Source organism: Malaya genurostris, chromosome 1 (genome assembly GCF_030247185.1).
Source record: "Malaya genurostris strain Urasoe2022 chromosome 1, Malgen_1.1, whole genome shotgun sequence".
NCBI lineage: Eukaryota > Metazoa > Arthropoda > Insecta > Diptera > Culicidae > Malaya > Malaya genurostris.
In genome coordinates, this window is record NC_080570.1 from 102,740,081 (window position 1) to 102,763,613 (window position 23,533).

General features: G+C 36.6%; 1 protein-coding gene across 1 annotated transcript; it reads left to right on the forward strand.

The window, feature by feature from the left end:
• Positions 1-20,997: 20,997 nt before the first annotated feature.
• LOC131425281 (achaete-scute complex protein T8-like) lies at positions 20,998-22,533 on the forward strand. Its single transcript, XM_058587039.1, has one exon. It carries the CDS (start codon positions 21,269-21,271, stop codon positions 22,376-22,378), a length of 1,110 nt encoding a protein of 369 aa, XP_058443022.1. The 5' UTR covers positions 20,998-21,268; the 3' UTR covers positions 22,379-22,533.
• The last annotated feature ends 1,000 nt before the right edge of the window (positions 22,534-23,533 follow it).

Genomic DNA, 23,533 nt, shown 5'->3' on the forward strand with positions numbered 1-23,533 from the left:
TTTAAAAGTTTAAAAAATTTTAAAAAAATTAATGACATTTAGCCTAAAAATATGTCCTCTAAAAGCCTTGGCATTACATTCCTGTAGTGGAATTTAATCTTCTGTTTCAACAGACTTCGCAGACGATTCAGAGTGTACAGAACCATTGCATGGCTGGTGCTACGATTCTACTGACACTACGAATCCTTCCAGGTCGGGGTTCGAACATACGACAACAGGTTTGTAAGACCACCGCCCTATGCATTGAACCGCCAACCCGGGATGTTATGTCCTCGACCAACCCTTTTAATATACCTTAAAAGATGGGTTCTTTGGATGCAAAAGTTTTCCTAACAGGAATTCCCACCTTTTCATCGAAAACTAAACCAGTGGGGGCTACAATGGTTTCAGAATCCAATGAAACCAAGTTTATTAGAAAAATTTTATCTGATCCAGCAGTTAGGCATAGTTTTACAACCGAGAAATGAAACGCGTTTTTTTTCTTCTAATACTTGTAACATTACTCCTTCATTTTCTAGTTTTGTGTTGAGGTAAAATCAGGAATAAAAAGAAAGTTTACGATGGCAATACATATTCATTTTTACTCATTTATTTATTAATTTTTAATAACACATAGGGTCACGGCTCCAGTAGTCATCTCAACTTTACCGCTCATCTCATATATAAAATCCATTAGTTAGAGTGAGAACTGCTGTCTCTGTTCGAAAGATTGACCTAAAGGGTAAGATGGAAATAAATGCATTCGCTTCGAGTTTTCGTGTCACAATAACATTTTTCTATAACAATATTGTAAGCGAATTTAACACAATTCATTGATTGAAATTCGAGTAATTGGCAAAATAACTTGGCGACCATAGGTGTCTAGGAAAACTGATTTTAATACCAGTCTAATTTTTTCGTGTAGCATTCGATTGTTCAAAAATGAATTGAAGTTTTTTATTCTAGTGCATTCAAGTGTCAAAAACAGATAAATATTTTACGGACAAAAGTATCAAAACTCAGAATATTGGGTCGATCTGGTACTGTTTATGTTCTTACTTTCAATGCAATTTAAAAAATTTGAAGAACAAATTATTGGGAGTACTAATATTCTGATAAAATTATTTCTAGACAAATTTATTTACAAATATTACGTGAACTAAATTAACGAACCCTAGTGAATTACATTTATCCGTTGTTGTACACGAAAACTACTAGTTACTAGCTTGATCATGAATTCAATTCAGGTGGAATTCAAATGAACATCACAGCGATCGGCACTCAAGCTACACTGGTCAAAGCGAAACACCTGAAACACTTCATGGAAAACAAAACTATGCTCATTTTTCCTTGATCCTGTACGCGATTCGATCGAAAACATCTGCCCTATTCCATTTCCCTCACTCTTTCATGCTTAATTCGTCACACATCCCGCAGCAGCGGACACGAGCCGAAGCCCTGCCATCGAGAAAATCCTTGTCGTGTTGTTTGTCTTGGTCCACCAGCCACGGGGCTCCGAGTCGTGTGCCACTGAATGCGCGTGGGTCGCTCCGAAGAATGAAGAGAAAAATATGTTTCACCTTCTGATCTAAGATTCAGATATGAAAGCACACCACTTGCTGTGGGGTTCCTTGTCATTTTGTGAATTGAAATCCTTCAATTTGAATTTCCGCTTCCGTTGCGTACGCGTGCGCCTTAAAAGTCATGAACCGGTATTTTCCTCTCGAGAACAATATATCGTAGTCCTATTTGCTGACATGCGCACTAGTTTCCGCGTTGAAAATACCGTTACACCTCTCGGCTTTGAATTGATTTGCACCCTTCATGTTTTTCAGGATGTTCCCTACCACTAACGTCGCAGAGCACTCGGGCCAGATCAAGATTTTTACTATTGTAATTATATGGATTGCACGTTGTTTAGTCCCTACGGTAAAAATTACATAAACAATTACATTAGTTCAAACGTATAAAGTATTTTCAGTTATATACAAATTAGGGTCAAATGTAGACATTTTAAGTTCAGCTTGATAACGAAGATTTATAAATCCTGACAATGTTAAGTGAAACTGGAAAAATGAAACAGTAAAAAACAAATTGGCTAGAATAAAAATTTACCCTTCAAATTCAAACTCAGTCGTTCAAAAAAGTCAATGCAATAAAAAAATTCTTCGTGGCAGTGTCGGAATTGTTGAAAACTAATTTATATAGGATTTTAATTTATAGCTAGCGAGAAAAACAGGTTGGAAAATTTGAGTGATGCCTTGTTTGTTTGTTCTGTTCAATTGGGAAAACGATTTACCCCACTCGAAGCTCTGGGTTCAGGTTAATCTCTGTGTTAACTTATTCGCAGTTTCATTCCTCAATCTTAGTTCGTAGCTACATTCCTAAATAATTTTTCTCCCGTTAGATACAAGGTTTGTTAAAAAACTATCGCGAATTTTGAATTTTTCGCAAGCTGCATATGTTCGATTTTTGATCTTTTGGTGGCGTTATGTTGGTACACATGACGCTCACTTATGTTGATAATTCCGGCTATTTTGAAAGTCCAGACAACTATTGTGCGTGGTCATGTCTAAACTTGTCTTCGATTTTCGTCTATCTCAAAAATAAATGAATGGAATGGCAGTTTCCATTAGAATGATTGAGCTTTGGTTCCTACGTCATAACCAAAAATCCATGATTCGTCACTAGTTATGACTCTTTGGAACAATTATAGGTCATCATGACCAGAATCCAAACAGCTCCTGAGCAATGTCAATACGATGCTGTTTTTGGTCGAAATTGAACAATTTTGGTACAAATTTCGCGGCAACCCGTCTACTGTCCAAATCCTTGATAATAATCGAGTAGCACGAGTCATTAACTATTAAATTCAGGTTCTAAACAACTTTTCTGATGGTGATTCGACGATTTTCATCTGTTGTTGGCATACTCGGGTATCCGGAACGCTCTCCATCGCCCCTTATTTTCTCGGCCCTCTGAGAACATTTTGTACCACCGATAAACGTTGCTTTTGTCCGAATTAGAAACAGTCATCATTCTGAACGCATCATTCTGAATGCACTTTGAGTTGTTTTTCACACTAAATTTGATACAAATTCGTTGATCCATTTTCTAGGATAGGTGAAAATGGAAGACGGCTAAAACACGTCTACGCTCAATAGCTGTCAAACACTGACTAGACATTTAAAATAGCCGGAATGGTCAACATAATTGAGTGTTATGAGTGGTACTCATTGCCACCAAAAGATCTAAAATCGAACATACGTAGCCCGCTAAAACTCCAAATTCATGATATCTTTTGGACTAACTTCGTACTTATATAACCCCAAACAAGCTCAAGACGACTCAAAACAATACTGAAACAAATCGGTTCTTAATTTAGCCATAAATTTGCACTCTTCTGAATATTTTACTCTCTATTGCAGATATTAACTATTTAATATCTTCATCTATCTGTCTCCAGGATGAAAACCACGATCAACATAGAAAGTAGGGCAGTATCAAGAAAGGAAAGTTACATTTGTGCTTAAGTTAGTGCAAAATCGATATAAATCGGCATGCTCAAGAAACTGATCTGATATTTGAAACAACACATACACACCAGAGATGGTGGGATAAGCAATTCCTTGAACCCAAACCCGACTCTTACCCGAACGAAAATAAGAAGCATGTACCAGTACCCGACCCGAGCCCGAGAATAAATTTTCTTCTCAAGCCGAATCAGACCCGTACCCGATGGCAAATAAAAATCTATCCGTACCCGACCCAAAAAACATGGGTTGACGGGTTCGAATTCCCGAGACCCGACAAAAATTGTACAAACTGCGTTGATCTCTACTTACTGATCAATACCGACGCCGGCCACGTCCGAATGCAGATCTACTTGAGAAGACAAGGATTGTTATTTCGAATCATGTTGCTAATAGAAACCGAGGAATCCTTTACATTTCCACATACATCACAGGAAAGGGGTAGTTTGTTAGTAAATTTCCGAATATTATCTTGTGTTGATTGCTCTGGGAAGCCGGCTACCGAAAATACACTGAAATTTCATCGTGTTTTGTATTAATATGTGCTACGATGTATGAAGTAATGTCGATATCTACTCTCTAACCAAAATAATTGAATACCAGATGGATCCTCTTCGTAATGTAAATTATATCCACATGCGTGCTAGTTAAACATGACCGCAAAAGATATCTGCCTGGATATAAACTTATGCGCGTCTTTAACTTTGCCTTCAACTCGAAAAAACACAGTTCTTAATAGTTGTAAAAACTTGTTTTAATCCACCTAGTGGTGTAATGATACCTTTCTCATTTTCATTTTCTTCTTTATATTACAGCAGAAATTCCCCGAAATACTACAATTTATAAAAGTTTAGAAAAAAGTTTTGAAGATTTCTGTTGCATAATACTGTTACATTGATATACTACAATTAAATTTAGGCTAGTGAAAATCTATTCAATCATATGTAAGAAAGTCAAGTGAGCTACTTTTTATTACATTTGATTACTATTGTTGGTACTTCTGCAACCAAAAGCTGGATATCGGCCTAGTGGCATTCGATTTCATTCAACCATACACTAATATCGACCGTCCCACGGCAAAAGGGCCTAACTGCAAATGACAGTTTCTCTTTGTTTACTTTTTCATTCACGATTTACCGAACTGACTTTATGTTTGATGATTTACTCTTCTCAAAACTTCCAAGGTCAAACTACAAGCTTTCGATTTGTATTGGAAATTTTAGAGAATTTTAGAAATTTTAGAGAATTTTAGAGATTTGTATTGGAAATTTTAGAGAATTTGCAATAATGGCTCCGTAATAATCAAAAGAGAAAGTAAACAAAGAGAGGCTCTCATTTGCAGTTAGGCCCTTTTGTCGTGGGACTATCGATATGACCTATAAATTTGTTTACGATTCTCTATGAAGATTTGAATTTTGAAAAAAAATGCACTGGTAGTCGGACTTGAAGAAAATTCAGTAGATCTTTTATGGGATTGCCAATGGTTTATTCGGTTACAGACTCTCATGGTCTGTCAACTAGAGAAATTAAATAGAAAATAAAAAGAGGTAGCTAATGAAAAAAAAATGTTTGTAACTGACATTCTTACACTAAGCACCCTACCTCCGGAAGCAGGGGTTTAAGCCCAATTAATGGTATCATAAGACCTTTCATTTGAATCTAAGTTTGTGGAAATAGGTTCAGCCATCTTCTAGAAAAGTGAGAGACATTATTTCACATTTTTGGTGCATATCACTTTGTAATTCTGGAGCCGGAAGTCGAATTCAATTGATATTCTGGAACTTTGTGTGGGACCGTAAAGCCTTTCATTTGAATTTGAGTTTGTGAAAATCGATTCAACCATCTCCTGGGAAAGTGAGTGACATTATTTTTACACTTGCGGTTCATTATTTCCTCAATTTTGTTGCATATCACCCTGTAATTACGGAACTGGAAGTTGGATCCAAATAAAATTTTGGAGCTTTGTATGGAACTATGAGACCTTTAATTCGAATCTAATACCGTTTTCGTTTATCGATCAGAGCAGCCCGAGAGCTGACCCAGAGTCGACAAAACAACTTTTGATGAGTTTGTTTTAGCTACTGGGGTAGCTCTAGATCGGACTCCAGTCTCGGGTCGCACCACGCATCCATGCGAGTTTGTTTATTTTTATCTTTTTTTATATGTTATGTTGTTGTTTAGGGCGCGTACCAGGTGTTCGTTTTACTCGGAGTCAGAGTCGCCCACGTGTAGGTTCTAAAACGAAAAAGGGTATAAGTTTGTGAAACTCGGTTCAACCATCTTTGAGAAAATTGAGTAACATCAATTTCACATTTTTGGTACACACACACATACAACCTGTAATTTCGGAAGCGGTTGTCGGATCCAAATGATATTCTGAAAATTTGTATGGGACCATGAGACCTTTCATTTGAATCTGAGTTTGTGAAAATCGGTTCAGCCATCTCCGAAAAAAGTGAGTGACAATATTTGTCACACACACGTACATACACATACATACACATTTTAGCCAAATCATTGGATTAACTTACACATTTTCACACATTCCTTTATGTACTACATGGTTGCAAGAATCCAAACGTTTAACTGTCTTGGCACAACGACCACAATATATTTTCGTTATGCTTGAATCTGATAACGCCGACAATAATATGCAGATGACGCTTCGATCGATTTAATTTTGCGCGGTAAATTATCAGTGCCCGTCACTTGAACATTTTTCATTTCGCGAATCAGCATTATGCAAGAAATAACGCTTTTAGTACTGCTCACTAATCAACACACACTTACCACAGCTTCACTATCACACAGAATAACTGTTTTGACCAATTATTTTACTTTAAGTTGTTTGATACACTTTGAAATAATTAATGTTAACACAAATATTTATCTTATTTATATATGTTTATATTATAACCATTATTTGCAGGTGAAAATAATTGTATTGTATCCACTTGCTGCGATGTGTGACAAAGATTCGCGTTACCAAGGAATCCTTTTGATAGAATAAATTCACCAGTTGCATACATCATATCTTCTACGTGTGAAAAAATTTGCACTAGAATTTAATTACAATTTGCATATTAATCTATAAAATTTCAAAGACGATTGTTCTTCGTAGAAGAATTTTATGAACAAAACCTAACTCAGATACAAGGTGCTACATCTTTTATGTAGGTATGCAAACATTGAATAACTTTGAGAGAAAAAAACAACCGATTTCTATAAGTGATGTATTTTTATTCAGTTCCTTACAATTTTTTTGGACTAGTCTTTGAAAACAATATCAATTAAGTGGCACCCTTTATTAGCAATTATAAAATGACTCTTTTTTCTACGTTCTATATCTCTTCGAGCATCTCGGGTGTTATAGTGTCGATTTCAGCACGAATGTTTACCTTGAACTCGCCAACAGTTTGAGGCTGGTTAGCTTAAACTTTGCTTCCAGAAAGATTAGAAATTTAACACAATTTTTTAGAGTCGCATTTGTCACAAGTTCGTCTGAGCAGAACATTATCTGTGTGTGTATGTGACAAAAATATACCATCAATTTTCGCGGAGATCAATAAACCGATTTCCACAATTTGAGGTCCCAATAAAACGGTCTTATTGACCCATAGTTCCACAGTGAATCCTTCTGATTTCTAACATCTGCTGTATCATTTCCCGATTCCGGACGCACCCGAAGTAATTTTCAAAAGACATCGGTATACCGAACAAAATGGAATGAACTCACCGATTTCTTAGAAATGGCAAAGCTGACTTTTGCAAAATCATATCCAAAATGAGAGGTCCTATCTTTCCACCGACTGAAATTCAATATTAATCGATTTCAAATTCTTGGTTCCGGAGTTACAGGATGATGAGTGTTAAAAATTTCAAACTGTCATATAAGTGACGTCGTATAACTTTTTAAAAATTGATATCCAAACAATTCAAGTTTTACTTTTACCACAGAGAACGTGTGTATGAAATTTAACTACGTACATGATTACCAAGTAGTAGGGGTAGATGGGGTAAAACGCACCCTCTAAGGAAATGTTGCTATATCTTAACTATAGAGAATAACACGGAAGAGTTTCATGCATGACTATCTTCCGTAATCATTATACCTCAAAATTACGTACAAATACTCGCTGAATGCATTGAAAAATACACAAAATATCTTATTTTCCAAAACCCCTAAAAATTTTCTATTGAAATATATGCGGGGCATGACGCCCGATCGTGGAGAACATGAAGAATATACATTTTAAATTACGCGAAGTGACGATTATCTGAACATAGAGGCAGGATGATCTTAAACAACGGGTAAACATCCATCAAAACAACGGATTAAGGCTCATGACAACCACGGGGCAATATGCACCCTCATAAAACTTCTTCTTCTTCTTTAAAGAAAGCTTTAGACTTTTCGTTGACGAAATATTTGCCAGGTGGAAGATTGTTCACTATTATTCATTAAATTGATAACTTATGGATAATTTTTGTAAGTGACTACTTGAGCATTTTGCTTCGCACAATTGGGGCCATTTTGCCCCTAAAAATATGAGACGATAAATTTGACGATTTTTCTATAAAGTTGCAAATACATCGTCTGTATTAGAACTAATTTTAGAAACCCGAATGATTTACAAAGAAGTGCACTGGTTACATAATTAAAATCGTCTTCCTCACCCTATAAAATTACTATGGAATGAACATCAAAAATTATTTATAACAGAGACATAATTGTTTTTTTTTATATTTTTTTCAGATATCATTGAACCATCGCTACCAAAGTTTTATAGTAATCTGTTGTTATGGCGGACTTTCAGTTTCATTAAAATTTCAATGAAAAAAATTGGTAGCTTTTGAGAAAAGCAAAAGGTGCATTATGCCTCGGGGGTACGTTTTACCCCATCTTCCCCTAATTCGTCTTTAGAGTCGCTTCTCCTTCAGCCCATTAATTGCTTATAATCACTTGCGTTCAATCTTGTGTGCAAAAGCAATTACTGCTTGCAAAATTGTACGGTGATTTTGGAAAATTTTCACTTGTATGCTTTACACAGCTTCTTAAAGACAATTTGTTTTTGCTTCGATACCTGTTTTATGTTATAAAATTTTTTATTCAGGCCCATTCGCGTACAAGCTTTACGTGGCTGATGGAGTCACGATTGAGTTTTTATTAGATATAATATTTTTTTGTTTACAATTGGATCTCTTTGTCACCCTTTTTCTTAGGGCTCTTCCATTTTCATCTAGCGAGGTTCTGTGGGTCATTCTATCATCCATTGCCTCATCGTCGGTGTTGTGGATCGTTTCCGTTTTGTTTTCGCTTTCCTTGTTGTTGGACTCGTTACTATGCGCTTGTAGATGCGCTTTTTTGTACATTGATTGCAAGCGTTTTTGAAACAGACGTTGTTGAACGGTTGTCCGTGTCTTTGGTTGAAGATGTCTTTTTCGTAGTGTCATTCCAGGGTTGACCGTAGTTGTCCACAAAACGAACATGTAATTCCAGCTGATTTTCGTAGGTAACCAGTGATTAACAAGGAAACTTCCAATCCAGACTACAAATTAGGTAAGATGAAATCACCTTATGTAGACGCATACGTAACACTCGCACACCAATCCGGATACCGGGGAAAAATAAGCCACGCTTCTTTTTCGATACAAAGAATTTCTCGGTACCGCGATATATTTTCGCGAAAATAATGAGCGCTCCTATGTTACTATCCACCTCGTACACAGGGATTTTGTACTTAACGTTGTCATACTCGACACTGTCCATTTTGTTGTTGACTGAAGCAAATGTGATGCGTCTCGTTAACGCCGAAACATAATATTTTCATGTTAAAAGAAGTTCGTCGTGCTTTTAACTGAATTTATATTGCAAAAATTACCATCGTAGCAGAAACACGCCAGAAGTTATACCCAACAACTTCAAGTGCGTTACGTTTAAATTTCATAGATATCAGTCCGAATGGATCATGATCCGAAAATTTTTTATCATTCCCCAAATCATTTCAAGAATCGAAATTTTTCCTGTGTACACTGAGCTACAATCCTTGTTGAATTGTATTTGACCTACATCGTTAACGTCTAGATGAATTCAATCTTTTAGCAAAATTTCAATTTCGTTTTCAGTCGGCCTTACTTTGCAGTGCTAGAAATCAATACAAATTGAATATTGTCGCGAAGGCCAAGTTTCAGGCTTTTGTAAATCGTTTGCTCATTTTGAACACACTATTCTTCGATATACTGTCTTTGTCTTTGTTATTTTATCTTCTTGATTTTTGATTCCTATTATCTGTATTTAGACATCACTGATTTTTGATTCCCGGTTTCGGATGCACTGGAATAGAACTCAGATCGATTTCTCGGGTTGAGCCCTATCTCACTTAGATCCAGATGAGTGATGCTATGATACTATCGATTGTTATTCAATTTAACTTGGATCCGACTTCAGAATTCAGAATTGCAGGGTAATAAGTGCTACTCTGGTCTCAAAATATATCACACCACAGATAACAGATATACAGGCTCGAACAAAATTTTTCAAAATCTTGTGTAAATTTCAAATTTGCTGTACGTTGGAAACACTACTGCCACCTACTCGACTGTTCGTCGCGATCTTTCAAAACGTTCCACTGCGTTCCGGAACGATAACAAAATCCTCCTGCATGTTGTAGAAAAATTCCAACTATAACAATTTTAACACTTATCACACGATTTCCCTAAGTGTTGAAGACAATTTTATTTCCATGTCGCATAAATCACACGAGAATTCGATCGGAATAAAACAAAAATAAACTTGTCATTTTAACCAACAGCAAAACAAAAATCTAGCGTAAAGTGAATGTTACACCCAAAATTGTGGCTCATGTGAAAGCGGCACCCAAATAGTGGTGGCACCTCGTGTCGATCGTGGTGACATCTGCAAGTGTTCGCCACGCTGATTGAGCAAATTTTACACACAATTCATATGTGAGCCTGTATATCTGTTATCTGTGATCACACCTATGCCTTCGGTTACATCGATCCTCGGTTTTCGGATCCCGAAGCACCGAAAGAGCTAACTATATCTTACGAAATGATATTACATATAATATCATTGATTACTCTTATTCTTGATCAGAAAAGCATCGTTACTATACAAGGTCGATTACAATAGTTTTTATTTGGGTGGTGCTTATTTTACATTATCAATGATTTACATGTGTAAGTTCCATTCCAGTCTCTATTTTTGAAACTTTAACTATAGGTCAACGTAATGCAATTTCTGGAATAAAAATCGACGCTGACTATGAAATCAACTCGTATTCTTTATTCGAATCACATGGCACGAAAAATACATTTGACGATGAAACTCCGCTTGGTTCCGTCACAACTAACCTTGAATAAGGACGAACACAAAGTATTAATTACGATTGTTCCCATCGCTCAATATCCAAAGTTAAATAAAAATTCAAGTTCAAACCATTGCAAGCGACTAGTCGCTCGATAATTTTTCAAAATAACAAATCCTTTCAGTGAATCGTTCCGCTCACTGACGACGGCGGAGTCCCATTGTTCAACCATATGTGCAAATATTCTAGCCATAAGCTATACATAGCAGAGGGTGACCCTTCGCAGGCGAATAGTTATGTATTTGGTATACAATCATGGCATCGCAAGAGAGGGAATTTATCGGAAAAGCTAAGCACACACGCACACATTCAGGCACAGATGTCGGAATTCACATCAAATCAAATCGCCTCGCTGGGTAGGGATCGCTACTGCGCTTTATTTTCCTTCCGATCGTAGCGGAGCGGCTTGGCATAAATTAACATTCCTCGATTGTGTGTGATTTCCATGACAATCCTGAACCCATTCTACGCAGACGCAGGCAGCCAGGGGATCTTCATTTCACGCAGGTTCGAATTTCAGGCGGTGCCGACCTTTGCTGCTTTGTTGGGTCTCTGAAAGCAGAATACTGTCAAGTAGGCTGGGTGAGCCAGGAGGAGCTGGCTTCTGCACGAGAGCCGAGTCAAGTCGATTTTTCTGTTTGAGAAATCCTATATCGCGACAGGGTGAGGATCTTCTCAATTCACATACATGTACTATCCTAGCAGGAGGTCCTGTCAAGTGTACTTTCCACTGCTACCTGAGAACGGGTTTTGTGTTTTGTTCTCGGCTAGCTCATTATTGGCCCGAAGAGTATTTGCAAAGTCGAGTGAAGGATCTTCTCCCGAGTGCGGTTATTGTTCTATGGCTGGAACAAAGCGCACATTGTATTAGTAGTTCCTGCTGTGCTGCTCTAGATTCCTCTGCGGATTTGTTGAACAGTTGGCAGTATTCGTTGATATGATGCTCAATTTTCAGAGTCGAAGAGTTTCAATCATCAAACGTCATGAATCATCCAACTTTGGAAGAAAAATAATACGATTCTCATGGAATCGCCTTTTCTCTTGAATATTCGTCAACATTGTAAAAGTATTATGAGATGGGTTCGGTAAAAACAAAACTGCATTTCCAACAGAAGCTACCATCCAACATTGTCACATTTCGCAAATAAAATGAACGATTCGCAGGATGATAACTTAATCACCCGCTTCATTAGCAAAACAACCGCGTAAACGGTCAAAAATAAATATCATCAGTCTGTGCTGAACAGAGGTGATCAGCGGGACACAACGTATTTCGTATTTTAATCGTAAATTTTAACGACCGCACCATCAGGATAGCGAGTTGCATAAAGCAATATGTTGTTCAGGTTCACGAAAATTAACACATTTAAATGTTTAAAATTACATCAACATCGTTCATGCTACAGCTGCAAATTCAGATCCATAGTCTGCGAGCGATTCCCAATTGAAGTCCGAGCGCCGAACATTAGGTTGTACTAGTTTGTTATTAAAATCCAAAAATGATTCGACATAAATATCCTAATCTTAAACAATAAACTTGAGAAAGTAAAAATTGGAAATTCCGTAATTGTATGATATTTAATTTGATATTCGAAGCTTAAAATGTTGACATCCTAATTATCTGAAAAAACTGTTGATAACTATCTTTGAATACTGGAATCAGTACCCAACTCAGCTCAAACTATTGATTGAAATGCCTGAAAAATTGTATACTTCCAACACAAATTTTTTTATCAAATTGATCAACTGAGAGACTCATTTTAAATTACGCGACAAAAATCTAACGTTTGAATGCGCGATTGAAATTCGTTTTGGGAGTGGTTTTTGTGAATCTAAATATTTATGAAAATTGATTTCTCAACGGATGTCTTCTACAGACACAACAACCTCCCATCTGATTGAAATCAATTCCCAGAATTCATATCACCGCAAAAATTGTGAATTTTATGTTTTGTATTGTTGTCTCGAATAGAGTTCTAAAAAAGTTTTAAAACGTTCTATGTCGATATACTGATGAAAGTTGCAAATAGCACTCCGAAATACTATTATCTGTGACTGTTACTACCGAATTTAATGTTACTGTTAGAATATTTTAATGGCTTTAGAACAAAAAGTGATTTTTTGGAAAAAGATACGCTCAGAGGCGGAGCTCGAACCTGCGTTCTTATGCAATCCATGTACACCTGTTTACCATTTCCTCCACCCTACGCTGTGGTGGACACAGTTTTACAATAGCACCGAGTTGGTAAGTGTAAATCGCACAATGATCTATACCCTAGCCGCCTCACAACCGGTACCTTATATCCAAACATCCTTTCAGTTCATCAGACAACAAACACTAATCTTCTCGTTCTATACCTATTTTCCGCTCAAGTCCTAGATAGGAAAGTACTGTTGAGTAATTTTTGCCACCATTTATTTATATACACCAGAAATTGAATTCCGGATATTCAGGAACTGAAACTGAATTAAGGAATTAAAGTCGGACCGGCTCCGGCTCCGGTTCTGGCTTCAGTTGTAGGTTTGGAATTCAGTTCATAACAAAACAAAACTCATTTTTAGAATCAATTCTAGAACTGCATTTTGAACTTGAATTTTAAACCTAAATTAAGACACTGAATTCAGTGCCAAAATCGAGTTCCAGCACGCAAGTTCCGAGTTCAATTCCAGCTAGTTCTTAATTCTAAATCTGAATTCTGGAACCAAATTTAGGAATTAAATTCAAAAACTGATTTCAGGAAGTAAATTCTGAAACTGAATTCAAGAATTAAATTTTGGTTCAGAGGCCAGTTCAAAAATTTAAGTTCAGAGCTCAGATCTAAAATTTGGTCCAGAATCCAAATCTAGAATTTTTATTTTTATTTATATCCCATAATTCTAAAGTTGAATTCCGGAATCAGAATTCTGGATATGTATAATTAGATCACTAAGTTCAGATCCAAAATCTAGTCAAGAAACTAGTTCCAAAAATCGAATTCCAGAATCTGTAATTAGGATTCACTCCCATAGACTTAGTTTTAGCTTTTGAATCTGTATTCTGGAACTTAATTCTGAAACTAAATTCTGGAACTAAATTTTATACCTTACAGGACGGATAAAAATACAAAATGGCCTATTTTTGCGTGGAAAATCGCAATTTTGATTTTAAACAAAAGGCATAAATTTAAAAAAATTGCAAAATGTTGTTCGATTGATGCTTTATATAATGCAAAATATTTGATAGTTTTTTTTAACGATAGCACTAAAAAATTCAGAGAAATGGTGTTGTTTTTTCATTTATTAGACCCTACCCCCCTTAAATAAACTTCCACACTTCAAGTTCTACTTGACTACCTCAAACCCGTCGTTCGGATGAGAAAGAGTTGCGCCGACGACACGACCAGACACTCCGAAGGAAAATCGGAATAAAAAGTGTTCGTGAGTGATTTACCACCAGTTACCATAAATATAGCGACCCCTTGAAAATGACAAAAACTAACTATTCGAGCAACACTGTTTAAGTTTGCTATGCTGTGGTTACCAAGGAGCACCAGAATAAATAAACAAACAGTTTTAGTTGTGGAATAATTCCACCGTTTTGAATTTTTGTGTCTTTTCCTCTTATTTAGTGAATTCCGGAGAGCTATTAAATAATGTGGATCATCATCAATGCAAATTATGATAAAGCTGAGTGCAGGTAAGTGCTTGAATTTTATTATTAAATATTATTTTTCTCTTTGCAGTTAACATTCTTTCGCCGCCTTCGAAAAAGCTTCTAAGGAAGGAGATACAGTATCTTTCTATTCGTTTCCTACGAACAGTTATATGTAAATTCAAACCAGATGGTAGATAAATAGTTTAGATATACATAATTTAGTTAATTTCAGATTAATTCAATGGAATCTTTTTTGTGCGATCACCGAACCTCATACCAAACGGATTTGTTCACCTCATTTCTGCCGGAATTACTTTAGGGATCCATTAAACACTTCTAAAGGGTGAGAAACTGGAAAATCTGAAAACAAACTCTTGCTTATGTGCATTATTAAATAAAACAGTTGGCATATACAATATGAGTCTGAAGTTAACTGTATCATCCGAACAGAAAATAAAATCGTTATTGAGTAGAATTTAATAAGCTATCACATTTAACCTTTATATACTCAAATTTATATACTACAATCAACCGGCTGCGTAGTTGATTATATCGGTTAAATCGGAATCTACAGTAAAAAATCCAGTCAATACTTTTATTCTAATTTATTTTTTTTCAACTGCATTATTACAGTCATCGTATTTTATAATTATGATGGAATAATTAAAGTCGAAAATTATACTTGAACATTTTTTCTGTCATCTATTCATGCATAAACATTATTTACACATTCGACAAACTGTTCAATATATCGAATATGTATATGAAAATTATGTGTTAAAAACTACATGCAAAGTATAACACCAACAATCTTGCCAGTGGTCCAACTACATTCAGTGGTCTCGTTTAAAGTGAGAATCTCTTGTTTTTGTTTACATTCCATATGTAGTTACCAAGGCTACTGGTAACTGTTTTTCAAAATCAATAATTTTCCAGTTTGTGTTGCCAGTTCCAACATTTTTTCATGCGATTTCGTTTTGACATTACCAGTTACTGAGGGGTAGTTAGATTTGCGATACAGTTTTGATAGTCGAGTGGCAGGTCGTGTCGTCGGTTGCGCGATGAGTTTTTCTCATTGTTACCCAAAATTGTGGCGCCAAAAGATAGGTAAGACTAATTCACGTCAAAAAATTTATGAGTTCCAAAGATCAAAGGTGCTCATAGTAACCTTTTTCATAGAGATATTTCGACAAGAAGTTTATTCACTGTTATTAATGGTTATACCGACGACACGACCTGCCACTCGTCTATCTAAACTGTATCGCAAATCTAACTACCCCTCAGTAACTGGTAATGTCAAAACGAAATCGCCAGGAAAAATATTGAAACTGGCAACAAATATTGATGAAATATTGATTTTGAATAACAGTTACCATAACCTTGGTTACTACACATTGAACACTTGAAAAATGTAAACAAAACAAAATGCCTCGAGTGGAAGATTCTTATCACTTCCGGTGAAAACAAACAAACTGTAATTGAAATCGAATCTTTCCGACTATACATATATGAAAATTATTAACACGAGGCAAATAAGATTACCAAGGATATACTATACCGGCAAAAAACATATTGTATTAAAAAAAATTTCATATGCAAGCACAATATACTGTATATACAAAATTCATTCGTTCTTTTATGACTTAAACAAAAACTAATTCAATTGTTCGCCAAATATTTGTATACTCGATCAGTCATTGCAAGAACTGAAATTTATGTACTCGTTACATCTGAATTTTTTCCATTTTTTTCATCTCTCGACCCAAACTTGAAGGTGAATCAATTTCTACGTTTCGCCTTTGGCTCATCAGTGCTTCAGCATTTTATATTGAACTGCTAACGACATCTAACGGTCCAACATATTGAAGGCCGCTGGCGCAACATTTTTAGGGGCGTAGCAAACCAATTGAGACCTTTCTTTTTATTTGCTCGTCCAAGTTATTTTTACAGAGATGGCGTTCAGTTTTTTGGCTCACTGAACCAACGGGGCGGCAAATCTTATTTTGTCTCGTGCGCCAAATTTCCTTGATACGTCACTAATTGAAGGTGTTCCTAATTTACCAATTTATAATTCGGTCCAGTAATGTTGCAAGACAATTCTGTAGTTCGGAATAAAGAAAAAGGTACAATACGATCGAAAATGTTACTTATAATGTCATGAATCTCTTAACTCTTCCGGAAACGATAGATCAAATCATCATTTATTGCTACATGAGATAATACGTTGTGGAGACGTTGGCTGTTTGGAATATTTCGCACAAACTTAGCGAACTTGTGAAATTTATTCAAATTCTTCGGACCTAGTGTGTGAAAGCGTGTTACTTAGTCGTATTTTGTAATATCATATCTATAATTTCAAACATAAGCATCTGTCTTTAGGGTCGGACGGTTAAACTCACAGGTTGTAGAAGTTTCGAGGGCCAGACGGCTAAACTCGTTGGTTGTAGGAGTTTCTAAACCAATATCTTTAAACGACTAATATACCCAAGCATTTACAAAGATCATGCAGTTCATGTCAATAGTGAATAGCCTCACGAGATTACGAGGATCCATTGAGCTTACTACATCTGTAATTTGTATTATGAGCTAGTACTCGTGTGGTCCAGGTCAGAGCTGCAAATTGTCAGTCATGTCAAATGACCTTGACAGACTGACTAAAATCATCGTCAACTGTAATCGGTACGATCAAAGTTTCTGTCAAATGAGATACTCGATAGTTCAATGACCAAGTAGAAGTATACTCAGTCAAAGACAGGTGACGCATTTTGTTCTCTCTCTCATTCTTCTATTCCCTGTTGAAGTACAAAAATTCCATGAGAGTACTAACATAAATAAATTGATAAAGTTCATTGTTCTTTGTAAAAAGTCATTGGATTTCGGAGTTTATTGGTGTACATGAATTTAATTCAATGTTTATGCTGCTTGATTAATATTTAGTCACATCGTAATCAAGCAGTGACAGGAGAAATGAAGATAATATCAATCGCAGCGGCAATCAATGAGCATCCTGGTGAGTATAATATCAAGAGAATTTAAGTTATGACAGATCGGCTCTCAGACACTCAATATATGACGATTGGTAGAGCCTGGTTGGCAGCAGTCCAGTGACATAAACTTTCCAATCTTCGTCGTGCAAAGTTGCTCGTTGATAGTGACATTTAGCAGCTCTGGTCCAGGTGTCATATTTGGTGTCCTGAAACTGTATGTCATAATAAAACGCCAAAGTATCATTAAGACTTTTACCCTTTTAAAACTGATCCAATACATATTCTGCCTTGTTGAAGCGTCTTCCGCGAAGTAATCCTGCAAGATCAAATTTGTTCTTAGCATAATTTTCCATAAAAACATTTCTCAATACAATGATTTCTAAGAAAACGCTAAAAATTCAATCACTAGTATGTATAAACTGTTCCGCAGAAGTTTAAAATCACTAGGAAAAATCATTCGTTTTTGTTCGACATTATGGTTTATTTGTTTATTTTGGGACTCATGGTAACTGGTTCGTAGCAACTTGAACAGTGTTGCGCAAGAAGTTAATTTTTATCATTTTCAAGGGGTCGCTATATTTGTGGTAATTGGCGGCAAATCGCTCACGAACGCTTTTTATTCCGAGTTTTATTCGGAGTGCCTGGTCGTGTCGTCGGTTATACAATGATTTAATTTTCATTTATGGTGCTGTAACGGTTTATCAGAGTTGTTTGATATTTTCATGAGAGTCTCTCAGTATGAAATAGAGATTAATTTTGATGCAAAAGTTATACTTCAACAATTCATCGCAAATAGCTTAGCATGCATAATGAATAAAGATAATGAAGCCTGGGAGAATCAAATAATTTTCACTTTTTCACCAGATCAGTGAAATATTTTAATAAAAAATACTGAAAAAAATTCTTATCGAGTCCTACACTGAAAAAAATCGATTTTATAAATTTAAAATCGATTTACAAATAAACCCATTTTTGATTTTGATAGAATTGTGTTCAAGGATTGGTGATTAATTTCCCTACAAATCGTTCCTACATTGCAAAATGGACACATTCACGGAAAAAAGGTTTTCGAACAAAAACTATTTCTTGTCCAAACTGAGTTTTTATCCAGTGCCTTTTCACTAAAACCAAACAAAACTGAAAGTCATGATTATCCAAGATTGCAATGAATATCAATTTCTGCGAAAATTCACCGAATACCCTTTTGCTGGTTGCCCGATATTTGCAGAAAGTATCAGCTTTGGGTAAGAAAAATTTTTACAATATATGGAAGGTTGGTAGGGAACACAATTAACGATGTTGGCACAAAATCTCATTTAAATAAAGAATGGCATTGTTTTGTAATATGACTTCTAATTATTATTCAGGATCGTTTTTTTTTCAGTGTAAAATTCGATTAGTAATTTTTTCAATGTTTTCATTTTAAAATTAGACTTGTTTTGATAACATCAACAGATAATTTTTTGTAGGATTTGAATGTCTAGTCTTTTTCAACAGATAGTCTTAATCCATTTTGGAAAAATAAACTGAGCAAAGTGGCTTTTTGGTATAAAGTCTATATGCTGCCAACAGCGAATATGAAATATAATGCAAATGTAATGCATCTCGACGAACTGATTTAAATGGTATATGACATTCTGCCCTACTGCCCTCGATTCGAAAGTCGGTTTTCACAGTGATTGTGTAGTATTTCTTCATGAGAATGACAATAAAAATCAATTTATATGTTTTACTTCTTTCCATAGTTTTTATACCCTGATAATATCATTATTCACAGTGTGTCTGTTTGGATCAGTGATGGAAATTTCGAATCTTTCCCCGCAGCGAAACTAAGTTTTATCCAGGAAAACAGAAGCTGTTGCTAAGAAAAATGCGATGATTTGATAAAGTTTGAAGAGAGAAAAGAAGAGAAGAAAGAATATTTCCATTCCACAGGACCTTTCTATAGTCCAAGTATTTAAATAAATTATTAAATAAATAAACGTCTGTTTATCACAATGTTATCCGATTTAAATTCACATGAAAATTTTTTGAAACCGACAATTTCGTGTTTCTTCAAATGAAAAATTTATATTTTTGGCATCTCTCTGATCGAGTATAATTTATATGTAATCCACGAAAAGTTAGCTAGAGTTGGAATCACAATTTTGTATCAATCTAAACGTAATCTAAATCGTAATCTACGATCTTGTTACCTATTTACGAAATTGCTCTAGATGCACTTGGTATATTTTGATTACTGCTATTGTCACACTAGTTATTATAATTCAATTTACTGGGCAAAACAAATTAAAGTAATAAAATATATGTTCAATCTTTAACAAGTAGTCATTTTCATAAATACTATTTGCGTAGCTATGATTATAAAAAGAATATAAATGCTTTTAAAATTTGTCTAGAAAATCCCTAGATATATTCAAAATCATTAGCATGTGATAAACTCTCACACAAAGAAATGATATTAATTCAGCAGGAAAAATTTAAATATCCAAGCAGTTTCGTTAAGATGGTTCGTAGACTTTTAAATTACAACACATAGACAGCGCATAAGCCGTAACACATAATGTATAGCAGGATCCTTAGAAAATTGCAATTTCCCAGCTGTACTAACGACCCCGGGAGAGGTAAATGTGTTCCCGTCCGCTGCCCGTCCGCCGTCTTACCCGATCGGGTCGTGCGCCTGGCAGTCTGTCAAGACGAAAAATAAAAACCGACGAAGCATGCGAACTATCGAAACGCAAAACCTCAGAAATCGTAAACAACCGTAGCAATTTTTAGCCTATTCTTGAGTTTGCAGCCTGACAAAGATCTCCGGCCCAGCTCGGGGTGGAGAACTTCGTCAAAGTTAGATCACATTGTTCCGGAATCAAAAATGCACCTCTTTGTTTGCTGCTACGGAGAGCACATAGACGTAATTTCAGAGTTATTCACAGTTTTCGAGTTTTCCTCTCTCTTTCTGTCACCCTAATCGAAATCATTCAGGGACCCTACCAGGCTTTTGTGCTTGAGTTAGATGAGTTAGTTACATACATATAGGAAGCGATGAAAAAATTGCTCGTATGTAATTCTGGCTTGCGCAACAACACGAAAAAGGACTCGTTTGACTGTCCCTTTTTCTCGTTGCTGGGTCGCGCGCGCACCTTTCGGTTGTAAAGCTGCTCAACGGCAAACCGGGGAACCCCTCTTGTGTACGTCTGATTCTCGATATATTGAAAATAATTCCATTTAATAATAGCAGCCGTTTGCTGGCTGTGTTGGCACATTAGAGTCCTTTCGATTGACGCCGTTAGCTGTCTGCTATTACAGCACATAACCGGGGTACATGGTTTTTGATTGCAGAGGTGAGTAACAGAAAGAGATAGCAGAGCCAGATGTCCGCATTTCCCGGAGGTGTTGTGAGGACTTTTCCAGCGCCAGCTCGAGCTAAAGACAGTTTGGCACGCGACACGGAACGCCAGAACAAAACCAGCCACAGAACGGAACAGGGGTTGCCTGCCTGTGAGTTCCGAACAACCCAGCTGGCCATTGAAGGACTAACAAACCGGTAGTGCAGTTTCGCTGTTTGTGATCGACCAAGTGCAAGTTGGCTGATTGGCGCCAAAAACTCAACTTGCACCAGTAGAAGTGATACAATGTGGAACTGACAACCCATCAGTTCTAGTCTAAATCAACAAATTCTTCTTGATTTTGACTGATTCTTTACGGGAATTGTGATATTAAGTGATACAAGTGTACGCCGAAACAAAAATGGCTATGTCTACAACCATCATGGTGAGAAATATTTCTTCGATGAACCCGTTGAAACGGATGAAGATCAAAGAAAATCAAGTGCTATTTCCAGTCGGATCCAGTGATGACGACTATGATGAAAACGGATCAACGGTAGTTCTGAAAAGAAAGATTCCGATCGGTACTCTGGGGAGTATAGAAAATGTCATGTTTAATAATGTTAATTCCGGAGAACTGAGAAAGCCGTTGGGTCAACTACAGGCCACCGTTCAGGCGTCGGGTCCAGGACGTCGTAAAAACTCGGATCCAAAGAGTGCCATCACAGCCGTAGAAAGGCGGAACGCTCGCGAGCGAAATCGAGTTCAACAGGTTAACAATGGTTTTGCTGCGTTACGCCAAAGAATACCCGAGGAAATCGCTGAAGCCTTCGAAACCGGAACAACACGAGGAGTTCACAAGAAACTAAGCAAAGTCGAAACTCTTCGTATGGCAGTCGAATACATTAAATGTCTGGAACGGTTGCTTTCCTTAGATCCGGAGAAAGACGGTAGTGCCATGAAGTTCCAATCGCAGCTGCAACAGGAAACTCAACTTCCAGCTACTCCACCACCTGAACCGCCTCAGGCAAACAACATTTTCCTGGCAATAAAACCACGTGCCATTGGAAATAACAGCGGAACATCCTTCGACCAGACTCAGATTACCATCATAAATGGGCACCAGTACATCCGCATTCCAGGAACGAACACGTTTCAGTATTTGGATCCGGAAAGTCTGTACGACGAGTCACAGAACGATAGTTCGTTCTTCGCCGACAGCAGCTCAGCTATTGATCAGGATGTAATACTTGAGGACTCCACCGATTTGATGAGCGAATCTTGCGCGGCTCTTTCCCCACAATCCAACTTTACTATGGATCCCGAAGAGAAGCGAGAAGAAGTCATCTACACTGGTCATGCTTCGGAGGAGGACGAAAAGATCGTTTCTATAATTAATCAGCAACAATACGAGGATATTATGCTAATCAAAAGTGAACTACAAGACGATCACGAAGAATCGTTGCTCCAGCAAACCGCCACCGATCCAGCTTTTCTAGAGTCGATCAATTGGTTTGAGAATCACCATTAGTTGCCATCGCAGCCGTTGGGTGGGACGGAATGTAGCTGCAACATACAGTCCCCAATTTATAACTAAGTTTGAATATGTGTACATAAAATTATTTATTTGAAAGTCGAATTTTTTAATATTCTAATTTTACGAACGTTTAATTTATTAGCTCCCATTTGGTCTTCTCTTCTATAATTACGCTTATGAATCGAAAAATAAAGAAAACGACCCGATAGGTGGTAGAATCAGATCGCTTCTGTTTCTGTTTGCATTTGTTTGTGCATTCTAAGTCAACCTCCAAGTGAAGGAAAGAAATTTATTGATCCTGCAGATAAGCGCGTGAATCGGAAAAAGGTGTTCCCCCAAATGTGTGCTCTTTTTCTTTGCCGGGTTCTCATTATCGAAATTTCTTTACTTTGGCCAACTTCACCTGGTTTCCCTCAATTTAATTTTGTTCTTCCACATTTTAAGCCTCGTCCGATGATGGATGATAACGTGTTTACACGTTTAATGACGAGCTGACGCCGAGGCGTTCAGCTTTTCTGGAAGTAAATAAAATTGCACCTGCAAACGCAGGTACAAACGTGTACCCCCCCTTTGGCAACATCTTGTTCTACTACGCTAGCCATTGAGGGTCCAACTTTAGGGATTCATCTAATCGGACGTTTGCAGTCGATTGTTGGTAAGCTGTCCAGTATTTTAAACTTTCACTTGTTTTTTTTTTTCTTTCAGGCTGATTGTTGTTTCCCGAACACAAAGCAGTTGTTTCAAATGTAATGAATAATAAACAATAAGATTGTTAGATAAGAAAAAGAAGTTTTACAGAAACGTATGAGATCGGTTGAACCCTTACTAGAATCCAAACATGAATTTGAGAAGAATGATACATTATCTCCTAGTGTGTGAAATGTCAAACGCGAAAATACCTAACTATCAATGCATGTTCACTGCGTTATTTCAATACCTAACAACTGAAAAATTATGCTTCCATTTTTTTCCTTTCTCATAAAGAAAGGCTATGCAAACACTGCGAAAACCGACTTTTAAACCGAGGCTCAAAGCACTGAGTGTCATATACCATTCTTCGTCGTTGTCGAGTTCGCAAAATGACTGTATGTGTGGGTGTATATTTGTGTGTATTTTACCAAAAATTGCATTCGATTTTCTCGGACTTGT